This window comes from Danio rerio, chromosome 5 (genome assembly GCF_052040795.2).
Source record: "Danio rerio strain M-AB ecotype USA chromosome 5, GRCz13ab, whole genome shotgun sequence".
In the NCBI taxonomy this organism is placed as follows: domain Eukaryota; kingdom Metazoa; phylum Chordata; class Actinopteri; order Cypriniformes; family Danionidae; genus Danio; species Danio rerio.
The window spans coordinates 57,984,177-58,010,868 of NC_141025.1; the positions used below are offsets into that span (position 1 = coordinate 57,984,177).

At 37.3% G+C, this 26,692-nt stretch overlaps 1 protein-coding gene across 3 annotated transcripts in view; it reads right to left on the reverse strand.

Moving 5' to 3' along the window:
* Window positions 1-1,113: 1,113 nt before the first annotated feature.
* ppef2a (protein phosphatase with EF-hand domain 2a) overlaps window positions 1,114-26,692 on the reverse strand; it is a 47,100-nt gene continuing 21,521 nt past the window's right edge. For 2 of the 3 annotated variants that reach the window (XR_015491796.1, XM_087254176.1), the window contains 6 exons: window positions 25,279-25,464; window positions 23,666-23,808; window positions 22,567-22,673; window positions 6,904-7,067; window positions 2,202-2,289; window positions 1,114-2,063 (listed from right to left, as the gene is read on the reverse strand). Coding sequence is in view for 1 of the 3 variants with exons in the window: in XM_087254176.1 (XP_087110302.1) it covers window positions 1,666-2,063; window positions 2,202-2,289; window positions 6,904-7,067; window positions 22,567-22,673; window positions 23,666-23,808; window positions 25,279-25,464 (1,086 nt within the window). In the remaining 2 variants the exon portion in view is untranslated. The remainder of the gene's footprint in view (window positions 2,064-2,201; window positions 2,290-6,903; window positions 7,068-22,566; window positions 22,674-23,665; window positions 23,809-25,278; window positions 25,465-26,692) is intronic. The other variant, XR_015491794.1, reaches the window with a different exon arrangement.

Here is a 26,692-nt window from a genome sequence, read left to right on the forward strand (position 1 = left end):
TATTTTTTTATCAGTGTAAGTCAGGATTGTCGACCTGAGTAAATTATGATGTGCACAAAAAAAAAGGAATAAAAATAAACAAAACACACTAAACCACTACAGCCTCCATTGTAGTATTGCTAGTTACAACAGTACAGTTAACTGTTAACAGGCTGATGAATGACAAAACTCTTTAAAACTTTAAAGCTTTAAATCTTTAGATACATTTAGACTCTCAGCTGTAAGGGTAAATACAGTAGAGTCTAGCTGTGCATAGGCTGAAAAAAAGCATAAAAATGGCATAAAAACTGTGTAAAGTGACAACTTGTACACAAAATATGGCTTGATGGAATAATCCAGTGAGAGCAGACCACAATGAGTACTGCGCATCAAGATTTGATCAATTGATTGAAGCACTAAAACCATGTCAACTCAACTAACATCTTACAAAAATTAATCCAGATAATGAATAATATAAATTTATTGAATAATATATAATAATATAAATGTATTGAATAATACAATTTAAAAAAATTAAGTACAGTTGTTAATTTGAGGGGGTGGCGTCATTTTTATTTTTGGGGGGTCCCCGAAAGAATTCGCCCTACACAAAGGGGCCCTCAGCTGAAAAAGTTTGAAAACCCCTGATTTAGGGCAACCGGAGCTGGGAACACTTCCCAATAGAAATTAGACATTTGAATGGCATATGCACTAATGTTAGTCTGTTTTTATGAGCCTGGTTTGTCTCGAGGTTTTTTTTTCTGACTCTTTGGTCAATTGGTGAAGTTTGTTCCTCGCTGCCTTCGCTTGCATGGCTTGCATAATTTTGGGACTTGTGGAGCTGTGCATCAATGGATTGGCTCTTCAGTGTTTGGACTTTCAGCAGTGAAAACTAAACCACACTAAACTGAACTAAACTGAAATTAAACTTTAAAATCTGGACTGACACAGTTTTAATTTATTAGAACTTCTACAGTGTGTTAAGCTGCTTTGACACAATTGTAAAAGCGCTATAGAAATAAAGATGAATTGAATTAATCTAATTACCATAAAACTGTCAAACGAAACAGTAATGAAATTGTAACCCTTATACAACATATCTGTAGGTAGAACAACAGAAATTAAAACACTGGCAAGGATTCTTAGAATTTATAAACATTCATTAAACATTTGTGCAAATGTACAGCATAAGTTGCCATTTTTCATTCACACAGCAAATCTTAATGACAATTGTTACACCAAAAATATTAAGGTATTGCAGCATGAAACAAAACTATTGATATTTATATACATTAAAATGGCAAAAATAAATAAATAAATAAATAAATAAATAAATAAATAAATAAATAAATAAATAAACTGTCCAGATATCATAATTTTCAAATCCTGTCCATGCAAACAAAGTTGGGTTTTCTGTTATTATGGTGAATTTTGAGGAAATTAAGTTGGGGTTCATCACATCAACAAATCAAGATACTGAAGTACTGTCATAAGATACAAAGAATGTATTAGGATTTAAAACACAAATTTGACTATTGATAAGACCTACACAGCATTTTCTTACTGTCTATTGAGGTAGTTGCTTGCTAGTTACAACTAAACAGCTAAGTTGTTGAAACAGTATATGTTTAGCATTCACTGAATGAACACAAAAAACATGCAATGATGAACAACAGTCAACCATTATTATGGTGGAACATCAACGGAAATGTGGCAGAGATCATCGGTCTGTAAAGATTGACAATCTGCAGTCTGTGAAGCTGGAGAATGTGAAGTCTGTGAGCATGTAGAATCTACAGGAATATGTGAAGTCTGTTGACATGAGTCAGCGGTCTGAGAGCTTTCTTCCTCTCGGGGAAGTCTTTGAATGTCCTGCCTTAACTGCAGTAGACTTTTACCCCTCTCAAGTCTGCTTTTATCCACTAGCCGAAAAGCCTCCATGAATTCATCGATGTCAATGCTACCATCATTATTTGTGTCCATACTGACAACCAGCTCATTAATGACCTCATCAGAGATCTCCATTTTCAGATAGGCACTGAGCAGTTTCAATGTCTGACGAAAATCCTCAAAAGAGATGAGACCTGACAGAAACAGAAATGAAGGCGTTAGGATTGCATATGAAAAGACATACAACTATGTTATGTCTGTTTTCTGCAAGAATTATAACATGCATTTAGAAGATATATTATATCTTGTTTCATGCAAATATTTTTTCACACCTGAATTATCTGTGTCTACTATTCTAAAAATGGTCTCCAGTGTGGATCGATGTCTATACAGTGTCTCCAACATTGACTGCTCAATGACCTGTAATAAAAACAGAGGACAATCGTTTCTGCAGAGTATCTGTTAAGATATAGTCCGTTATTTGAATAATGCGATTAGAACATGGGCTTCAATGTGTTTTTTTTTTTTAAGTTGCAATATATACATACAACAGTGTTAAACACAAAACAAAACACTGTGTACCTGAAACCAACTGTAAAATGATGCATTTCTCATATTACTCGCATTAATTCATATAACTTCCCATAAAAAAATAATACATATCTCTTAAAAATTATTAAAAGTACAAGCTGAGTGACTGACATTTGTTGGTTTGTACAGTTACAATTTGGAAATTTATTTTCAAAATTGTTTATTGTATTTTCAAGATCTGAGTTAAACTCTGCTGCTATGTTCAGTGTGGGCATAAATGTCACATAAAATGATATTCAAACTCACATTAGTAGCATTTAGCAATGCAAAAAGGTAAATAATTAGTACCTGAGGTTATTGTTGTCTCAGTAGTTTATGCTGCTGTTCAGTTATGAGAAATAGGATTTAGAATTACTTTCTAAAATATAAATTTGAGGTGGCAGTTTGGACAAAAACTGTGTTAAAGGAACACCACCATTATTATTATTTTTATTTATTAGTATTATTATTATTTTTTAAAGACCAATTTTACAAGTCTCCAACACTTAGCCATTTTCTAAACATTTCAGCTGATCATTATAGCTTAGCATAATTCATTGACTCATGGATTAATTTGATTTGACCATTAGCATTTCACTCTAAACAATTCCAAAAAGAGTTGTAAAAAATGAGTTTGCCTCGATCCAACTTCATGGTTAAAAGGTCATGAAACACCAAAACACATTTTTTGAGCTGTTGATAGTCGTATGTGTCCCAAACTGCTAAAAACACTATTAGAAAAATTGGTAGTTTTTGCGTTATTTCGAGCAAATTCGTACTTCCGAATTTTTGAAACTGCATCACGGCCATGAGATTTTATCGTGTGTTCCAGCGTGCAGACTGGAAGTCTGTACCTGGGTGTACCGTATTACGTCCCCAAGTGTGCTGCATTAATGCATGAGTAAGGCTTGGTTCAAACCAATAGCGCGCTCTATTGTGCAACTTCATTAATATTCATTATTGTTACAGTGTTTAGACGGCAGAGACGCCACATTGTGTTGGCAAAACAAGCATGCAGTGTTGCTTTCATAATTTGCTTCAGTCAAGTTTTGTTTTCATTTTCTCTCTGTGAGAGCACAGCTGGACTCACGTGTGGATTACAGTGGACGCGACGCTCAACAACAATAACTTACAGTACGTGTCTAGGAACATTGTTTACTCAAGAGCTTTTCTCTTCTGCAAATGGAGATCCGGATTCGCTGCTCGTCTCCTCTTAATAAAGACGCGGTTCTAGTTGCTGTGGATTGTCCTGTCTCTACAGATTTGGTAAGTGAGCCACCAGTAGTCTTTGTTTATTCAGTTTGTTTCAACTTTTGCACCGAGTGTAAACAAGTTAGCACCACAACCAAACTTTAACGTTCTCTTGCAGAACGTATTAAGGATAGGTGTGTGCATTTGTTTGTATGTGGGTGTGTCGTTTCATGCATGTGTTACAGGTACGAACGGCATTGGAGGATCCCCATTTCGTGCTGATGACGTTGGCCGCTGACTGTTTGTGTTGGTCGCTGACAGGTTTGCGCCACCAATCACTAATTGGTGTAGCGTTTAAAAGCCGAGCCCAAACTGTTATGGCGAGCTTTCTCTCTCCATCTCTTTCCTTCTCTCGCCACTTCTCGCTCTTATTCTTTCTGTGGGTCTCTATGAGCAGGGCCGGCCCGTGGCATAGGCAGTATAGGCAAATGCTAAGGGCGCTGTACATCCAGGGGGGCGCCAGAAATGAGCGCGGTTAAGTTGGTTTTGTTTGTGATATTCTTGACACATTCAGTGATAGATGGCAATAACTCAAAAACATCTTAGCCTAAAAAGATCTAAAGTGTGTTTCCTACAAAAAGACAAAGCTGGTTATGTTTCACAGCTGTCTTTTTCTTTTTTTTCGCTCAACATTATGACCACTGCTCCGTTTAGCTGGGGATATGCGTTTAGCCGGGAGAGCTGAGCTCGCGCGGAGTGGAGCTCTCAGTAAGGGACCGTCGGAAAAGCCAATATTTTCATATTGTTTGCTATGTTTTATATCATTTGAAGCTATTTGTTGTCCCATATTTTTTACATCCCAACGTTGACAGATATGGCATAACATTGCTAATCAATAAATATCTATAGTGCTATCTGTTAGTTTTAACGTCAGCTAATGTTATGGAAGGGCATAGATGTTATGGAAAATAGTAATAGTAATGTAACTACCTCCATCATTACTTCCTCAAGCAAATGTGTAAATATTAGATCTATTCAGCAATAATGTTAATTGCATTGGCATATTTATCTGACGTTTTCCCAGCTTGTAGTTGCTCAAAAAGCTATTTAGTTTCTTACAGTGGAATTTACTGCGATGTGATGGGGCGCCACCTGAAATCTTGCCTAGGGCGCCAAATTGGTTAGGGCCGGGCCTGTCTATGAGGACAGTCTCTCTTGCAAGGACTAGTCTGATAGAATGTGCTTTGCTTGTGTCTTATTGTCTTGTCTAAAGTTAGAGATGATAATGCAACGTGTTTGCTTGTGAACTTGTCCAGTTAACTGAGATGTTTGAGTGATACCTCGGAGAGGTGTAGGAGTGAGTAAGTCGCGCGATATACATATACAACACTGAGATGCATATTTTAGTTCATTAGGTTCAGGAGAATGTGCTGTTTTATGTATGTTTTGTTTTTATTTAGAGCAGTTTAGTTAAGACGTTTTGTACGTTGAAGATGTTTCTTTTCATGCTTTTCTTTTCATATTTAGTCTAGTTTGTTAAAAACAGTTACTGAGTTTTGTTATATTTATTTCTTTGATTTAAGCACATTCAACTAATTCCTCTCAACCCCCCAAGTAGTTCATCATTTAATCATTTTCCAGGGATGTAAATCTATATCTTTTTAGCAGTTGCTGCCTCTGCTCCAACTTCAGAGGCTGAAGATCCAGGATGACGGTGCCTTGCTGTACATACAATTGTGCTACAAATCCTCCTTTGCATTGATAATTCTCACCAACAACTGTTGCTTGCTAGATGCTGATCTCTGCTGCTCTGTGGGCTCATGTCATTCTTTCAGCATTTTCACATGGAAGATTTTTCAGGTATGATGTCTGGATAGAACTTCTATTTCATAGATCACAGTAACATTTTTTCATGTCATGTTGTATGGTTCTTGCCACTTTGCCAGCAACTTGTTGTCTAACGATGGAAGTACCAGTAGCACTTGATCTCCTTTCAGTCAAGCATTTTGTCATGACATGGTTTTGCTTCTCTTAAGAAAATCACAGGTTTTCTTGGGTGATACATGCTGAAACTTCTCTCTCAATTAAAGAGCATAAGGTATAATGTTTTGCTTGTGTGACTTACCATTGTCTTCCTAACTGTTTAAGATGTCCAGATTTGATGGGTAAACAAAAGTTAAAAAGAGGAGAATCCCATGAGGGATTGTACTTCCGGATATGTGAACAGTAAAAATGGTACCCATGTACCCTCATGTCTCTGAGACAAATTTTGTTACCATGCTTTTTAATGTTTTTTGAATCAATAAACAAACCCATCAGTTTGTGGATGAAAGGGAGTCATACATAGTCCATCCAAGTAAATGGAAAAGTTTGTAGCTCTGTTTCTCTAAATCTATTGCCCTTCTGGGTCCAACAATATCCCCACCAATTATTTTAAACGGTGTACATACAGTGGGCAATAATGGTGCTACTGCAGGGTTTTGGGTAACTGCTAGTTGATTATTGGGACATGATTTGCAATAGTCTTTAACATCTGTGAATATTCCTGATAAAAAAACAAAACAAAACATTGGTCTCTTTGGTCTAGTTCCTGCTCTTGTCTCCAATCTCATTTCTTTTGGAACTCCATACAGTAAATATTTGAAACATGCTTGCCAAAGCAAAGACCGCTGTATTACTTGATGTTGGTGTTAAATGTGTTCTGCCTTCTTACATTCAACCTTTCTTGGTATGTATGCACATTGCTACACTCTTTACTTGGGAGGCATCAGCTTTTTGGTTTAAGCTGGGCATACACTGTGCAAATGTGGCTCAGATTTTGAGCCAAATTCTGACTTATGCTACTTTTCTTTGAATTAGCTTGATTTTCAGTTTGTCATGCTGTGTCCATGCAGTGTACAAGAGGAACAGAGAAGCGATTAAACTATCAGCAATTTGATTGTTTTCTGACATGCCCCTTCTGACATGGGACTTGTGAAGAAATTGCACAGCTGAATCAGAGCTATGAAGTGACTGATTTAAGTTCACTGTTTATGCGCTCACTGCACCTGGACAGGGACCTCTAATTAAAAGTTATTTTATGCACAAGTGCTAAATATATTTACAGCTGAAAGTGATAAACATAACAAAACACTATGTCCTCGAAACCAAAAATAAAACAAACTGTACAAAGTATACAACATTTTTCTTGTCACTTAATTAATTTTGCAATATTAATACAACAGAGGCTTGAAATGTAGTCTGAAAATATTTAAATGAAGGGCTGTGCTTTACCTCTGAGTTGGGCTTTTTTAGCGCAAGATCACAAAACCAGCCATGGTAATTCAGCATACCGTTGGTGGTGGACGACACTAGCTGAGGATGGAGGATCCTCCAGGGCAGATCCAGGTGAAGAACACGCTCAACTGCTCTGGCCCAGTCACTCAAACTGATCAGTCCTGTTGAAGTCATACATTCAATATTTGTGGATCATAAAAACCTCTGACATGCAAGCCAAATAATTAATTTTAAGAGTATCAAAACATATTGCAAAACACAGCATATCACACGCATATTCTCTTGTACATCCGAATGAACGTGAAACTGAGCGCAACATGCATGAGCGCAAAACCCCTCCCTGCTAACCCCCTCGTATGAATATGCTAATGACTCTACTTTGGCAAAACCCAACAAAATTTTTTTGGAATTGAACACAATGTAAAAAGATGATTTCTGAAAACTACTAAAAGTTCCACAACATAAAATTACAAAAATATCTCTTTTTTCAAATAAACTCTTTATATACAGTATATGCCGTGTACTGGAAGTCTGGAATTTTTGACCTGTCTGCATAGACTGGAGTATTATAAATTATTATTTTTTTAGGTACTGTATACTGTGACATTTTGACATCTTATGGCAGACATCTTTCATTAATAGTGCAGCTGCAGATCAGCTAACTTTTTTTAGTTCTTCTGTAATATTCTGTTGTGGTGACCCTGGATTAATAAAGAGACTAAGCCAAAAAGAAAATGAATGAACAAATGTAACTGGAAAAGTCTCAGCTTACCCTCTTAAAAAGCAGCAGTACACTATCTTTACGTGTTTTTTATTAATAAAGTTTTACCACTAGCAGCGCTGAGACTCTTCATCCTATTTTTCAGAACTGGTATTTTATTCCATCTAATTTCTAAAGCAAATATTATGAATTGTATACTAGACAACCATTATATATTTCTGGTCTTAGCATTGCTCAGTAGCTATTTTCAATGATTGTTGACTTCCTCCTGAATAAACCATCACCATTTGTCTGTTACTTTCTTCACACATAACTTCCATCCATACTCCAAGCATTGACCACCTTTCGGGTCCTGATCTCAAGCTTTCGCAAATTACTGTAAAAACTAATCACTAATCAGAGCCCTCATTTGTTTGTCATCATAAACTGTGGACTTCTTGCAAAGTATTTTACAGTATTTTAAAACTACAAATATACAAGACAATCTTCAGAATAATCCATCATCATAACATGACTTGCCTAATTACCATAACTTGCATATTGTAGATGTTTAAGAACAAATAGACTGATACTTCTTTGTAGAACTGCAGTATAGCTGTCTTCTCTATTTTACAACCAACAACACAGTCGGTTTCTTACACGTAACTTTCTAAGGCAGGGATGTCAAACTCAATTCCTGGTGGGCTGCAGCCCTGCACAGTTTAGTTCCAACCCTAATTAAACACACCTGATCAAACTAATTAAGTCCTTCAGGCTTGTTTGAAACCCACAGGTAAGTGTGTTGGAGCAGGGTTGGAACTAAACTGTGCAGGGTTGCGGTCCTCCAGGAATTGAGTTTGACATCCCTGTTCTAAGGTCATGCTACATAACCTATTATTAAACACAAGGGTGAGACAAACAACCATAAATATAATCTACAGTTTCCATATTTTGACAAATAATTAGTCATTTCCAAGAACCTGTGAACATCATACTTATCAGCTGCGGTTGGCATAGAGCTGACTGCATCTGTCTTTGTGGGGTCAGGATTTATGCCCTCGTCAGTTAGAAGATGACCCACAAATCAGACCTCAGACACCCGGAAATGGCAAATGTCAGGGTTCAGCTTAAGATTTACAGCACAAATTCTATGCATGACCTCCCAAAGGCGCAGATCATGCTCCTCTGTTGCCCTGCCCTGAACGAGAATGTCATCAACAACGATTGCACATGGCTGTCCTTCGAAATGCTGCTCCATACTCCTTTGGAAGACTTCACTTCCTGTGGATATTCCATAGGGCATTTGAAGGAAGGTATATTAGCCCACCAGGGTCATGAAAGTGGTCAGCCTCGATGACTCATCATTAAGGTGCACCTGTCAGAATTAAGGATGCACCTGTCACTTTGCATTAAGGATGCTGAGCACCTTGGCCCCTGGCATGTAGGCGACTGCCTGTTCGATTGTTTTCATATGATAATGCAGCCTGAGGAGAGCTTTGTTAAGGTAAACAGGGTCAATACACAGTCTTACAGCACCATCTTTTTTGCATGCAGCTACTATAGAAAAAACCCACTCACTGGGTTATTGAACTGCTTTTTGACTCCCAGTTTGGACATTCAGTCTAGTTATTTGGTTATTTTGTCTTTCAATGCCAAAGGCACTCGTCTGGGAGCACATATTGTAGGGTGCACAGAGGGGTCAAGGTGCATGTGATATATTACAGGCAGTTTGCCTATAGTGTTGCAGTCAAAGAGATGATGTAAGCTCAGGAGCCCCCGGCTGGAGATCGTGCACACTGGGCCATGTTGCACAAAGTTTAATTTGACACTGTCTTTGAGGCCCAATATAGGTTTTACATCACTGTCAACTACATGGAACTGCAGTGCCCCGCATGTGAAGTTTACATTAGTAACACCTAAAGTCTTTATGATCTGACTGCCAAAAGCCACAAGGTTGACTGGATCAATGTGCTGGAGAGCACCTTTGGAGAGTACATTGCACTGTGCTCCTGTGTCGATTTCATTTAAGTTGCTTCCCTGTGTTGGAAGTAAACAGCAATATGAATATCTCTCCTCTATCCGCTGGCATAAAAGACATTTGCTGATTTATATGCAACCTGTGCATCAAGATCCCTTTTTCTATGTGTCCTCCTTCTGCGTATGGTGTTGGGTGCTCTGGTCGACTGAGATGGACCTTTTCCAGGTCTGTTGTTGGAGCGTGTTCTGTTCGATCTGTGACATTTAGACAAGTGTTTTCATTTTCCACAGGTATTGCATCACTTGTTGAAGGCTGGACAACTGCTTCGGTCGGATGAGCATGAAGGATACTGCATGGCACAAACTTCGCTTTACTTCTTTGATTCTTTGATAGCTGTTTCTTTTTTTAATTTCTTTGTTTCCCTTCTCAGACTGCTCATGTAGTATGCATTTTTCAATATCTGAGTTTAGAGTTAGATTTTTTTCTTTTAGCAGCTATGTGTAATTATTGTTGTTGTGAATGCCGCATACATTATACAGCATTCCAAACTCTCATTTTTTTCTCAAGGTTTCGAACATGTTGAAGTACGACTGAATTGTTTCATGCAGCCTCTGATTTGTTGTATTGAATGCATGTCCATAATTACATTCTTTACAGGCAAGCAAATTTCCTCAAACTTCTTTACTATTACCTTTGCATCCTCCAGATCTTCCCCCTCCTCCTAAAGTGAAAGTATCATATTTATCTTGAGCATCAGGACTGACGAGGTTGAAAAAAGTTTACACTTGTACTTTTGCAGTTCCTTCTGAAAGACAGGTATTATTGTATATGTGCCACTCATGCTTAAACTTTGTCCAGTTGTCCTTGATTTTGTCAAATATGAGGGGTTCAATCTTGCGAAGTCCTTGTGCTATTGTCAGTACAGGTTTACTTCTAACACCATGTAGATGCGTATGAACTAATAGACTGATTCTTCTTTCTAGAACTGCTGTATCACCATCTTTTCTTTTTTTTTTTTACAACTAACAACCACTTTCATGTTCCACGAGTAGGGGGAGGCTGCAGACTTGGATCCAGACAGATCTACGGCCCAAGCAGTTTTACGGCCCAGGATGTTTTACGCCCCTGTGGTTCCTGTTGTGTCCAGTAGAGGGAGGCAGTACAGTATTATTTTAAGCCTCCAGAACTTTATCACACCCAACCAAACGCAAGTGGTGCTCGCTGCAGAGCCATTTGAGGAGAGCTGAGCTCCAGTGAGGGGGAGCTTAAGCTTGAGCTCCACCTTTTTTGCACTTCTTCTACGAGTGATGTCACTGGGGGTAGGGTTAGGGGTGGGGTTGGTGTACGCATTAAAACAGCTTACAGGAGGAGGAGCGAGAGCTCATGCTCCCCCTCGCAGGAGCTCAGCTCTCCTCAAATGGCTCTGCAGCGAGCACCCTCTCACCAAACGCGACACCATGAAGAGGTATCTATGTTAAATACGTGTTTAAAACAGTAGCAACCATGAAACTTAAACCTTTTTTTTTATCAGATTAAGGTCGATATAAGTGTATGTCAACACAAACAAATTGGTGTAATATAACAGCAATGTTTTACTTTGACTCAATTTTAGCTAACTGTGCGACCAGCTACATGTTCTACATCAACAAAAGAGTAAAAGAACATTAACCTACATAAGAAAGTGTGTTATGTAGGCTAATTTTCTTTTAACTTTTTGTCTCAGCAAGGGAGTAATTATTATATTTTTTATAATTATTTAAAGATATATATTTTCTCATGGATTAGACCAGTGGTTCTCAAACTTTTTTCACCAAGTACCACCTTAGAAAAAAATCGTCTCTCCAAGTACCACCTTACGACGCTATTTTTTAACCAGTATTAAAAAATAGCGTCGTAAGCCTAATTAAGCAGCTACAGGTGTGCACAGTTTTAAAACGATGCAGATTACTTCCTATTAGTAAGAATATGTATTATTGTCAGTCACTTTAAACATTTGAAATAGTCTGAACATTAACTGTGCTTGCAGATAAAAAAAAAAGTTTTAGTTAAAATGTGCTTTTAAAAGTTCATAAAAAATGGCGCTGTTCTTAAAAAGTAAAAAGAAAACTGCTGTACTTAAATCTAAAGTATTCATAGTAGCCTATTCATCAAAAGCTGGAAATGCTGCTTGGACCTTATAAATATAGGCTATATGTCATATTCATACACTTTCAGACAAATCTTGAAATAAATGTTAAATGTACATGACAGGGTTCATACAGGCACAGCCTAAGGAAAATCAATTCCAGCACCTATTTTTTTTTTCAAGACTGACATGCTATGTATTGAAGACCTGAAATGTATTCTCAGAAACCCATAAAACATTATATAGGAATAGATACAAATAAAAACCATTAATAATAATATTTATTAATCATATATTAATAATATAATAAACCTGCACTAAGTGCTTGTGAAATCTTTTTTGTACTCAAGTAAAAATACTATTACACTGCTAAAATAACACAAATTTTAGTAAATAATACTAATATTAGGTAAAAGTACAAATTACTCTTTTAAAAAGTACTAGTTGGTTACTTTTGAAAAAAAAAATCTGATTTTTATTATGAAATCACTTTTTTTTAAGTGTAAACCTGATTTAATGGTTTGATTGCTTACATCCCAAAGCTACATGTATAATTTGCACTAACAAAGGAAGTATAGTCAATTTTTCCTTTCATGACAATTAATCTTTTTCAATAGCACTGGTAAAACTACCAAATAATCTTTAAGGCCATAGAGACACTTTTCGCCCATTTTTAAAAAATATATATTTTTAAGCTTTGAAAGGTTAAATTAAAGTATATGGTAAAAAGATTTAAATTTAGCCTTTTATTTACATAATTTACACTATTTTCTTTACAATATGGCAAATTTGTTTCTTAAATAGCTGTACATCACATGTAGATTTTATTTTACACTTGATCTTAATCTAAAATAGAAACGTAAAAAATACAAGTACAAGTCAGTAAAAAATAAAACAAATGACTTCATTTTACTTGAGGTATTTGAAATATGACAGCACTACATTTATCAAAGCAGTGCTTTAAGAGCCTTATTGTAAATTGTGATAAATAAACAATAAGTAACAACGGATTGCTTTGACCTGTAATGCTTTAGGACAGATCAGAATACAGCTAAATGTATAAATCACACAAATACCTCATCCAGAAACATTTCCAGCATAATTATTTTGTCGTAAAGAAATAAAAAATGTTCCACCTTTGCTAAAAGTAAGTTTCACTTCACAACACAGCCAAAAAAGAAGACCATTAGCATTGTCATCGATCATGCATCAATCTATTTCTAAATATTTGATAACTTTGAATACTTTTGACTAAATTTAGTTAAGGAGCAAAGATAAATAATGTCTACTTTAATAGTGGAAAGATCGCGATTGTATTCTATCTGAGCACACACGTGATCATGAGAGCACTTGCAGTTCATTTGAAAAAAGCCTGTTTAAGAGCTCGCATATCTGTTTTAGCGATTTGAGTACATGAATGCGCTCTCGTGTTAAAATAAAGCACTCGCCGCATTTGCAGAAATTAGTAATTGCGCAATACCTTCATTCCCGCGCCGCCATTCAGAATGTATTTAGAGGAGTGACAGGTCAGAGGCGAGTCGACTGGCTGTCGGAGAGCGAAGCGTGTATGAAGATCATCAAATAGGCAGGAAATATGTCCGCGGTTTAATTACTCTGCTAGACATCTCTGTAGTGAAAAGCATTATTCCAACAAAACATTTGTTTTTAAGTTGTTTTTTCTGTCTCTGCAACACAGAAAGCCTTTGTCCCGCCCTTACGTTTCACGCAACTAGACAAGGTCGACTGTAATTGGCCACTTTTCATGTCAGTCAAATCACGCTTCAGAATCAATTCTTAAACTTCGGAAACTGATTTTCAGCAGCTTATCACACAATGCACTAAAATAAACACTCTAAGCACAGCGTTGTGATCGTACGCTTCAAAAAACAGCCAATGCTGATCACATCAATGTTATATTACGCATTAAAGGATTAAAAGTGTTAATTGTTTCTTTCATTATTCAGCGATTCCTCCGCGTACCACTAGGAGGAAGCCCGCGTACCACTAGTGGTACGCGTACCACAGTTTGAGAACCACTGGATTAGACAATACACTTGCATGGTCTGGGTTGTCAGCCAAATCAACACTTAAACTACACAACATTATTCCTCCAAATTTGACTTTGTTAAATATTGAAATAAATCTAAACAGATCTGAAAATTTAATTGATTTTATTTTAAATTTTAAAATTGCATTGCTTTCAATTACAATCAATATAATACAATCCTGTTCTAGTTTAAACAGTTAAATTATCATATATCTATAAATGCATATAGAAACTCACAATTATAAATGGTCTACTCATTTTTGTTCATAGCTATGCAGTACATTTTATATATTACCAATGAAGTTTGCATTGCACATGCAATCATATTGTTTATCGGTTATTTTTTCATAATATTTATTGTAACAATACCTCTGCAATCTTATCAAAGCACATCATAACTCCATATTGCACTGTATTGTTTGGTTATCATTTTGTTATTTTCAAAATGCAAATTTATATATAAACAATACAACAAATGCTACAATTAACCATTACAGTATCCAAAAAATTGTGTTTTTAATTTTTTAAATTAAATGAATCTAAATTAATTTGCAATAGAGCTTTTGCAGATCTGGAATTATTCGGTGAGTGTATCAATTTTACATATTTTATAGTGAGTTTATAACTCACTTTATGATACATTAATCTAGCATTCATTTTTAGTGTAATCTAATTAAAAATTTATATATTTATCAACAGGACATTTAATAATCTGGGAGCGTTGACTTCAAATGTATTATGTGGTCATATCTTTCATCCCCCCTACTGAACGCATTAGGAACAACAGGGGCGTAAAGCTGTGGGGCGTAAAACTGCCTTGGTCGTAAAACTGCCTGGATCCAAGTCTGCAGACGCCCCATATTGACCTTATTCTAAAATGCGGAAGTGCGCCTGTTTTCGCGATTGTCTTAGAACTTCCGTTTCAGTCGCCTATGGGAGAAATGACTAGGAATAATAAACGGCAGAAAACGGGCAAACTACTTGCTCTACAAACAAATGTTTGCATGACTATACAGACCAAGTAGAATAATATAACAAGGAAATATCAGTTTGCAACATCAAACAGCGAAACGAGTAGTTTTTAATGTCTAAAAATGAATGGAAGTGAATGAGACCGGAAGTCTCGTGCCAAAAAGATTCAAATGGCACGCCCGCTCGTCCGCGGATGTGGTGTATTGGGATAATGTGTGTGTGTAATGATCTGGGTGTTGGTCTCGCTATTGATTGGTTCTCGACAACTATTTAAGCCATGTGATGTATTGTTGTGATGACGTTGTTTATATCTAAGTAAAGCACGCTTGATGGCATTTCTGTGTGTTTGTCTCGTAAATATATAACAAACTGGCGACGAGGAAAATTGTGTGGATATGGCCCAAATCGGAAGATTAGGTGAGTATAAACCAGAAAATGAGTCCTGGTCAGCATATATTGAGCGAGTGGAGTTATTCATGATTGCTAATGATGTGGATGATACAAAGCAAGTGGCGACATTACTAAGTGCTGTTGGTGCTTCCACTTACGGGCTATTGCGAAACTTGGTTCAACCTTTAAAGCCGAAGGATAAGACATTTAGAGAAATTGTCGGGATCCTGCAAGCACACTTTGAACCCAAACCGCTAATAATAGCTGAGCGCTTCCGATTTCAGCACTGCATACAAAAGCCTCATGAAACTGTGTCCCAGTATGTTGCCGAACTCAAACAATGTGCGTCAAAATGTGACTTTGGTGCAAGTTTGGATGAAGCGTTACGTGATCGTTTTGTTAGTGGAATACAAAGCGAAGCATGCCAACGAAGATTGCTTTCAGAGGATGCGCTCACGTTTGCACGAGCATTTGAAATTGCTCTCAGTATGGAAACAGCTGATCGGGATACGCAACAGCTGAGGAAAGCAGAGGATGCGGCGGCTGTGCATAAAGTGAAAACTACGCATCACCAGAGGTATGCATGTTATCGATGTAAAGGTAGCAATCATAAGGCACATGAATGCTATTTTAAGAATTCTAAATGCCATCAGTGCAGAAAATTTGGTCATTTAAAGAAAGCGTGTAGAGAAAAAGAAAAGCCTTACCCGAATAAAAGTAAACATGAGAGAAAGAGCAACGTGACGGCTTATATGGATGCCGAAGAGCCAGAATTGGAAATGTTTTCTCTGTTGAGTGATTTGGAAAAACAGAAGTTTAAAGTGAATTTTACTGTGAATCAGCAAGATGTACTGATGGAAGTTGATACAGGAGCTGCTGTGAGTATAATTTCCCACCAAACATACAAACAGTCATTTGCTAATGTACCACTGGAAAGAGCTGAAGTAAAGTTAAAAACTTATACTGGTGAAAGCATTAAAGTTCTGGGACAATTCAGAGCCACTGTTCAGTATGAAAACCAAATAAATGAGTTGGCCTTGCTTGTGGTTGAAGGTAACGGACCTAATTTGTGTGGTAGGAATTGGATGCATAAAATTAAGTTGAATTGGAAAGGAATTCACTATGTGAATCAAATGCAACAGCCTACATCAATTCAAGAAGTTCTTGAGAAATACAATGCAGTCTTCAGGGATGAATTGGGAACTTTTAAGGATATTAAAGCTACAATTTCAGTAAAATCAGATGTGCAGCCAAAATTTTTCAAGGGTCGTCCACTACCCTTTGCCATGAAAGAACAGGTAGAAAAGGAAATTGAGCGATTGGAGAAAGCAAATATTATATCTCCAGTTACATACAGTAAATGGGCTGCTCCAGTTGTCCCTGTGGTAAAAAAAAGATAAAACAATTCGGCTATGTGGAGACTACAAGGTCACTGTAAATCAAGTTGCTAACACCGAAACGTACCCGTTACCAAGAATTAAAGAAGTTCTGGCCACTTTAAGTGGAGGAAAAGTATTTTCTAAAATTGATTTAGCTCAGGCATACCAGCAAGTTTTGCTTGATGATGACTCAAAGAAATACACAACAATCAACACTCACAAAGGACTTTATGTCTATAATCGTCTGGCTTTTGGCATTAGTTCAGCTCCCTCTATTTTTCAACGTATTATGGAAAATTTGATGAAGGACCTGAAAGTTGTGGTATACTTGGATGATTTGTTTATTGTTGGAAAAGATGAACAAGAGCATCTATCAATTCTTAGCCAAGTCCTCCAGCGATTACAAGACTCTGGATTAAGAGTAAAAAAAAGTAAATGTGAGTGGGGCCGGACTCGAATTGAATATCTGGGTCATGTGATGGATGGAGGAGGAGTGTATCCAACGAAGGACAAGGTGAAGGCTGTCCAGGATGCTCCAGCACCTTTAAATGTAAAGGAATTGCGAGCTTTTTTAGGCTTGGTTAATTATTATGGACGTTTTGTACCAAATCAGAGCACAGTGTTGGCTCCATTGTATAGACTTCTAAAAGAGCAAGTGATCTGGTATTGGGGGAAGAAAGAACAAAGTGCATTTGAGAAGTGCAAAGAGCTGTTGACTAGTGATAAAGTGTTAGTACACTATAATCCAGAGTTACCTGTGACACTAGCATGTGATGCTTCAGCTTATGGAATCGGAGCAGTGTTGCAGCATACAATGCCAAATGGTGAGGAACGCCCTATTGCTTATGCTTCACGCACTTTGTCACCCGCAGAAAAGAAATATTCTCAGATTGAGAAAGAAGCATTAAGCATTATTTTTGGTGTAAAAAAATTTCATCAATATCTGTGGGGACGATCCTTTAAGCTGATGACTGATCACAGACCTCTTGTGACTTTATTTGGGGAACATAAACATTTCCCAATGATGGCTGCTGCCCGTATCCAGAGGTGGGCAATAATTTTAGCAGCCTATGATTACCACATTTGTTACCGCAAGGCAGAGATGCATGGAAATGCTGATGGGTTGTCACGAGTGCCATTGCCTGAAATTACAGATGTGGGTACAGAAGCCATGTCAGCACATATTAATACCCTGCTATCTAATCATATACATGAGGCCCCTATAAATGCATCACAGATTGCTAGAGCAACTAGAAGAGATCTACATATGTCTAAAGTTGCCCAGTATGTAATGGAGGGTTGGCCAAGTGAAGTGGCAGAAGAGTTGGAGGTGTTTCAGACTAAAAGAGACGAGTTATCGATGGAACAGGGTTGTGTGCTATGGGGAACAAGGGTGATTGTACCTTTCAAACTTCGAAAATCAGTGTTGTATGAACTTCATGCAGGACACCCCGGCATTGTTAAAATGAAAGCCCTGGCTCGCAAGTATGTGTGGTGGCCGAAAATTGATATGGAAGTGGAAAAATGTTGCAAAGAGTTTGAAATTTGTCAACAAAAACAACGAGTGCCCAGTCAAGTTCCTCTTCATCCATGGGAGTTTCCGGGTGAGTCTTGGAAACGTCTGCACATAGATTTTGCTGGCCCTTTCCTGAACAATATGTTTATGATTGTAGTGGATGCTTATTCAAAGTGGTTAGAAGTTTTCCGAATGTCACACATTACATCTCAAGCTACAATTACCAGATTGAAGCGATTGTTTTCAGCATATGGATTACCAGAACAGATTGTGACTGACAATGCAACTACTTTTACTTCAGATGAATTTCAGACATTTGTAAGAAGGAATGGTATTTTGCATACTACTGGGGCACCTAGACATCCCGCCACCAATGGGTTGGCAGAGAGATATGTCCAGACCTTTAAGGTGGGCATGAAAAAACTGAAAAACGAGCAGATGTGCATTGAAGATAAAATATCTTTATTTTTATTGCGCTATCGCACCACTCCAAATTGTACCACTGGCCAATCACCATCTGATCTTTTCTTGAGGAGACATGTCCGTACCAGGTTGGATTTTCTGAAACCAAATATTCATGAAGTTGTTCGCAAGAAGCAGTATTTGCAAAAACACTTACATGATCATAAGTCACGGGAAAGGTCCTTTGCTGTTGATGAGTCTGTTTTCTTGCGTAATACAGCTGGAGAAGATCCAAAATGGTTGTCTGGAGTGATGGTGCAGCAGACTGGACCAGTATCATATAAGGTGTGTGATTCATCATCAACCCCTATGTATAGACGGCATGGTGATCAGTTGAGGCCACGTCATTCTTCATCAGAAACCGATCAGTTGAGTTCGTACAGCTCATTGGAGAAACCAAGTTCTGAAAAAGAGTTGACTGATTCAAGCAGCCAAAATTCAGGGTTGACGGAGTCTCCAGCTGTTGAATGTGAATCTGGACTTCCTGTATCTGGGGCGGCAAGCCCAGTGGGGCCACGTCGATCTAAACGAACTATTAAGTTACCACAACGTTTCAGAGACTAAGTGGAAACATAGTAATGTTAAATTGTATTTTGTGATGTTTGATTTATGTGATGATTATCTTAAGAGGTAGGGTGATGTGGTGTATTGGAATAATGTGTGTGTGTAATGATCTGGGTGTTGGTCTCGCTATTGATTGGTTCTCGACAACTATTTAAGCCATGTGATGTATTGTTGTGATGACGTTGTTTATATCTAAGTAAAGCACGCTTGATGGCATTTCTGTGTGTTTGTCTCGTAAATATATAACAGCGGAGAATAAGGTGAATAGTGTTCCACACATACAGTAACTTCCTAAGGGCATTCTACATAACCTCTTATAAAACACAAGGGGGAGACATAAACAAAAATAAATATAATCTACACATTAAGAGTAATTATCCTAGTAAAGGCTTTAAATTGCAATTTCGGTTGAATCTGAGTATATTGAAAAATATTTAGATATAGAGTGGATTTTCTGATAGATGTCCGCTCAAGGGTAGAGTAACATGTAAAATTTCTGTCTTCATGATTATTAATAAAGTTGAGTGTTTAAGGGTCTAGATTGTATGATGACCTTAGTGTCATCCCTCTTCAGAGAAAATTTGGAATAATATGTTTCATTGCTTTTTCTGTATGCCAAATGATTTGTTTCCTCAGGATGCATGCATAGTCATGCATTTATACTTCTGTTTGCTGTTTGTGTTGCTCTGCAATACCACTTCTAAAATGCTACCTGGCAGTAGGTTTTAATTTTTCTCTGTGCCAAGTCTCTTTCGCGGGTGTTTTGTTTTTTTCTGAACGCTCCAAGTAGCTCAAACTTGCTCATTCAGAAGCGGGAACTGGTGGAAGGGCATCAACAATAATCATAAAAACACAAAACAAAAGTCTCCATCCATTTCTCTTTTACAGGACTCGACACTTGTAAACATTCCCTCCAGCAGGTTCGCGGTTCTCAGCACCGTCCACACTCATCACCACTACCAAGCTGACTAATCACAGAGTTTGCGCTGTGCATTATTACGATGTGTAATTACATTTTTTAAGAGGTGCGCATCGGCATCAGCCACGGCAAGACTTATGCGACTGCACGATGACTGCTCTGGAGCATATGCGTGTGCTTAAGGCTGACTTATACTTCTGCATCAAGTAATCACTGGAAAATATTGTTCAGAATTATGCAAACACACATGCACATTGAAATTTTCGAAGTCCATCTGTGTTTTTACATCAGGTTAAAACACCTTTATGTATGACACAGTTAATGATGTTATGTGAAGTATAATTGTTGCTGTTTTTAGATTTTAAGCAGAGCAGCGTACAAACTCTTTGAGATTGTTATAGCTGGTTTCTGCTGATGAAACTGCAAACTATCTTTAATAATCGATTTTAATTGAATCTCTGACTCCTTTCTTCTACATCTGACAGATCATTTTTAGTTTAAAACTGTTGTTTCCCCTAGACTAGTAAAATATTATGTTGTCATCATGACAAAGATAAAAGAAATCAGTTATTAAAAATTGTTAATAAAACTAATTTCATTAGAAATGTGTTGAAAAAAATCTTCTTAAACATATATTATGGAAATACTTTTGTGAGATCGCTACATGACCAATCCCTCTGATTGGTCTTTCTGATCTCTGATTGGGAGTGTTCCTGCATCCAGCACAAGTGACAGCACAAGCAGCAGCAGTGGTCGAGCTGGCTTTTCTCCGTCTACTCGGTGTTTCGCTGTGTGCCTAAAAGAGCAGATTTCCTAAAAGCGCAACATGGTTGAGCAATGCGTCTTTTAAAAATTTCCTTCCGACCATGTGTTTTTTGGTGTAGTGGTTTCCTCTCTCTGGATATTGGTCATGATCATTGCATTGCATGTCTGGGGATCTAGCATGTGGAGGTGGTACTCATGGAGAGATTATGCCCTCTCTGCAAGGGCATGTCTGTTATGCAGCTGAGGCCACGGCTCACCATTGCAAAAGGCTGCACCACCCATGTTGTTCCCACAAGTCACACAGGCATGGAGAGTGCCTTTCTCCACCTGGTCCTTGTGTGCTACAGGCCTCGAAGCCCTTGACAGCAGAGTAGCCAGGGGGTATGAAGCTATCCCCTTCAGTTCAGCAGCACCATCTGAAACATGCCCAGGAGTTCTCAGAGGTGAAGGAGCAGTCAAGCATGATGGAACATGCTATCTATTGTCAGGTTCCTAAAACAGCTCCTCCCCAGGCTCATCAGCTTCGATAGCTCTTTGCTGAGGGTGTCCACATGCAGTTTCAAGACCTGCTCTGCCTCTACAGAGAGAGCCACTCGGTGCGTTGATTGACTTGGCGTCAATCAAGAGGGTCAGGAACCTGGAGTCATTTTCAGTCAGAGAAACATGCTTAGAATTTAGGCTGGCTTTCTCTCACATTGTCCTGATATCCAGCTATATGTCCTCACCTTTTAGAGACCAAGCACTGTCCACAGAGAAGGCAGATGAAGCCCTTTCACTGCTGTGTCCCATTCGCATGCCAGACTTTCCTATGCTTCTGAGCAGCTCTTTGTCTGTTATGGTGATTGGCAAAAGGGAAGTGCTGTATCAAAATATGTATATAATAGAGGTTAGCCAACGCAATAGTTGATGCGGTTGCCCTCATTTATCAGTGCAAGGGTTAGCTGTTACCCCCAGGAGTGAGAGCGCACTCAACAAGAACTGTCGCTTTCTTTTGGGCAATAGCACATGGTGCCTCTGTAACAGAAATGTAAAATTTTCATTCGGAAATTTTTTCCAGTGCCGTATGAAATCTGGTCTGGTCCCGCGACAAAGCCCAGGTACAGCTACGGGAATGCATACAGCCGAGTGGAAAAGAGAGGGGAGGAAAAGTCACGCCAGCAGGTCAAATGGGCCACAGTGAGAGAGAGAGAAATGGAGTTCACTTTCATTACCTTAATCGCAGAGGAATAGGGTCTTCTGCTGGAAGTGTCAGTGAAAGATTGTCCAGAAATCACACACACGCAGTGAAATTGTGCACAGTTTCTGCGTTTTTAAGTAGTTGACGCCTGGAATGTTGTACTGTAAATACCTTCCTCGCAACAGAGCACATATGAGGTAAATGACGCCAGTACATAATTACCAGTTATGATTATTACTGAACCGATACCGAATTGTCCGCGACTGCATCGCGGTGCACCAAAGAAACAATTAATTTTGACACCCCTATTACCACAGCAGCTGGGTCTCCAGCTGATAGCTGAGTATTTAGCTTCTTTAGCAGCTAAAAGTATGTAGTGCTCTCCTGTAGCTTCTGCCAATATACTCTCATAAAGCTTTATTGGCAGTTTCGGAGCTCTTCTTTGCCAACTCATAGGCATTCATTGGCCTGTTTTCTTACTCTTCAGGATGATTGGTCATCTGGCAATCTCCACAAAGTTTCTCTTTTAGACACATGTCTCCATTTCCTCCTTCGGGAAACGTGGATTACAGACATAGCCAGGACAGTACACAGTGACTTCATTAAGTGGCACAATGCTGCAGTACTGTGTTAAAAATGTGCTTTATTTGGGGTAATTGTCTTTACCTGTGTTCTCCTTATCGAGTTCTTGAAAGGCACTGAGGAGATCTGACTTGTGTGCAAACAGCTTCTCACGTAGGACTTTGAGAGCTGTGTGCTCTGTGCGTTTTACACTGAAAAAAAATAAAAAATAAGCAGATTCTATTACAATGAATCACTGTCACTGTAACAAAAGCAATAATCATCATATTGAAAATAATTACAACACAAGGTAGCCCTTATCACAGATTTCGATTGATACAAAAGCATAACTTTTAACTGTAACAATACATGTAAATTGTGAATAAATATTATTTCCCTAGTACAGGGTTTCTCAGTCAGCAGCCCGGGCACAATGTGGGTCTTAAGGTGACTTACAAGTTCATCAAAAAACATTTACAAAATTGATTACTAAAACCATTTAAAATAATTCACAGTGAGCATTCTGTCGCCATAAAATCCCCATAAATCCTGTGTTTTTTTTTTGTCACCATAAAAATGTGATGTCAAACCCAACCTCAGCTGCTGCCATGACATGTAGGCACCATTTGTGGCTGAGGGAGCAGAGACAAGTGTAAATATATGAATAACATGTTTACATCCCTAAAAACTTCAATTAAAATTGGCATAAGCCACTTATGTTAATATGATTATGTTTACTGAGATTATGAGCTTAATCAAATTTTAGATAATTTACATGAGGTAAACTTTAAACGCATTATTGCCAAAATCCCATTGTAATTGAATTAAAAGGGTGAATGTAAACATACCCATTGAACAACTGTTGTAGGAAAAAATACTAAAAGTCAGTGACTACCAGTTTCCAATATTCAGCTGAAGGGAGAGTCCAAAAGGTCTAAAACCACTTCAAGGTGAGTAAAATTTAATTGATGAAATAATAACATTTTATTCAATTCCTTAAGATAAATTTTGGAAATTTGGTATTTGTAGAACTATTTGTATAAAATATCTGTTTGATACAGTTAAATGACAAAAAAATGTGATTTGGACTTTTCACCTTTTAAAGTAATTGGTTCTTTCGGTATTATTGTGGACATTGAGTGAATAGCTTGAGAAACACTGGACTAGTTTATCAAAGGTAAATAGTATCATGTGTGTTAATTACTTTTGTGGAAAGCTCAGTCCTCGGGTCATACTCGTGGCCTGATATTGAATAAAATAAGGCATGAGATCTGGACCAAGCCGGACAAAGGCTCCTCTGTTACTTCCAATCTCATAATAGTTTGAGGCTGAAAAAAGTGTCACAACCTGAAAGTGAAAACATGGAGAAATATGAATTAAAATAAACCAAAAAAAAAAAAAATTTAAATATACACTGGCATTATAATACTTTAGGCAACTTAACTACACTGTTTAAACAAGTCCATAAAATTTACAGAAAAATACCAGCAGCCGTGGTTGCCAGAAAATTTCCGTAAAAAAATACGGAAGTTTATAGAACTGTTTAAATTTATGGAAAATAACCGTACTGATACAATGTTCAGTTCACAAAAATGTAGCTTAGTGTATAAAAACACAAAGCCATTCAATGCACTCATGTATTCATGTGTGTTTACAATTAGTAAACATATTTTCACTGCATCAGTAACTACACAGTTACCTTTAAACAAAAGACGATGCAGCATAACGTCAAACTTTTGTAGTTCATCTCAGACTTGTACCCAGATGCTACTATCCTTCGCATTGGTGATACTAAAAACGTTTTACAGAATTTTGCTCTTTTTCTTTCTTGATTTTACAGTAAAATATGGGCAGCTGTGGTTGCCAGTAATCTGTTGTTTTTAACATTTTACATTCGTAAATTCAGTTTACAGAATATTCTGTTAAAAATACATTTAACAGTCTGTATTTTTCTTGAAACACATTTAACCCCTCAAATCCCAGAGCAAAATCCTCACTAGTGTCCTCACTACAGAGGGTTGAACACTTAGACAGTGATAAAGTTAATGAGATAATTAAATGTCTAATTAAAGGAGGATTGAAAATTATAGATATACAACTGTTAACAGCAGAATCACTGAAGGAAAGGAAAACACAAGTTACAGCCAAAACCAAAGATGAAATCAACTGAGAATAAAAACTCTAAATAAAATAATAATTAATAAAAATAAAACAAATTACACAATAAAAACGTAATTTCTCAATATCTCAGCACAGATTATTAAACAACTCCACAAACATCAGGAGCTTTACTTATTATTGAATTTCTGTCTCATAACCAACAGTCAATACTTTAGTATTAATAGTTTCTCCAAAACGAAAATTTGATCAGTTACAGCTATTTTCCGTATTTTGTACAGAAATGAGCTTAAAATCATTAAACAGGTTTTTACTGTAGATTGTAAGACAGACATTTACTGTTAAAATCAAAAACTTTTTTTACAGAGTACCCTTTAATGTTCTCATATTTAAAAAAAAAAATTTGAAGTTCTAAAGCAGCTGTGTTCTTGAGAAAGATGTGATAGTGTCATTAGCAACTGAATTGGAAATGACATTATTTTAATATAGTCAGTCATGAACTGACGTGGGCCGGTCTAAGTCTTGAAACTTCAGGCCTGAAAAAGAGTCTCACTCTGGCCCTGGTTTGAACTTACAGACATGTTGCCATGACAGTGAATTTGAATTTGTGTCAAATCATAAAAAAAAAAAAAAAATCAAATTCATCTCCCTGAATAATCTACGTATGAACAGACCCAAAATTTGTCTGTGATCACTGACCTTGCGATTGTGGCAAAACTCATATCCATCTTGTTTGCACTCGTGGGAGCGGATAATGAGCTGCAGATTGTGTCTGTTTAGAAAGTCTTCGGTGATATTAGGACCCCAGTAACAGCCTCCACCTCGCACCTCGTTTGGTACACAACCGTCCTGAGACATGGGGTCACTCCACAGTAGGTCCAAAATCTAAACATACACAAAAAAACGTCACTGTCTGTTAAATTCAATTTACTTTTAAAATGTAGATTGTTAAATGAATAAATACATTTGAAAGAAGAGAAATGTAAACCAGTTTGCTACAGTATGTGTCAGTGTGTATTTACAGAATGGTAAATGGAATGCAAAACTATATATATATATATATATATATATATATATATATATATATATATATATATATATATATATATATATATATATATTAGGGATGCAACAATACAGTTAGCCCACGGTTCAATACATACCTCAGTTTTTTACCACAGTTTTCGGTTTGGTTCTCATGGCTTGACATGTGTTTTTTTTTTTTTTTTTATTATTCTATAGGCAATAGGAACAGTAAGAGATTAAGGAGAAAAAAATAAAAACGATTCATTGCAATACTCATTTTGTTTTACTTAAAAGCCAAGAAAAGTACTCCAGTTCCTAGTGTATTGAATTAAAAAATTAACATTGAAATCTCACAGCTGCTGTTAGCCCATGTACAAACTGGGGAACACATAAAATCCTACACTTTGAAAATAAAAATACATGCAAAGTTAATAAAGATAAATTGTCCATTTCAAATAAACATATTTGTACTTAAGTAAACATAAATAGACAATCTTAATTATCTCGGTGCTGGAAAAATGCAAGACTGTAATCCAGGGCTATTCAATTGGCGGCCCGCGGCCCGAACCCGGCCCCCGAGCCAATTTTTTCTGGCCTTCTAAATGGTGTGACCAAGACATAAAAATAAATTTAGTTCAGTCGAAAAACGGCCGCTATAGCTATGAAGTGCTGTGCGTGTGTTCAATTCAGTATGAGCTGCAGAGGCTGCGCAGAGCGTGAGTCACCATAAGCGAGTGGTGCGGACAGCCTAAAACATTTGGATATGTTTTGTAGAAAATGCCTTTTGTACAATGCACTATAATCATTTATAGGGATGCAACGATTTGCTGATTTCACTATTAACTGCGCTTTAATTCTTCACAGTTAATTAATCGTAAAGGCTTCTCTAAGCCGCATTTCTGTTGCACGGAAAATTTATGACAAGTTGCCAAATGTGCACAAGTTTAAAGTTCCAAGTATGTACACCGAGGCTAATACGCACGCTTACCGTATTAACTATAGCAGCGGCCGTTCCCATATCACATCTTTTCTCCTTGCAAGTTTGTTATTTTTAATGTAAGAATGACAATTTGCACGCACAAGTGGA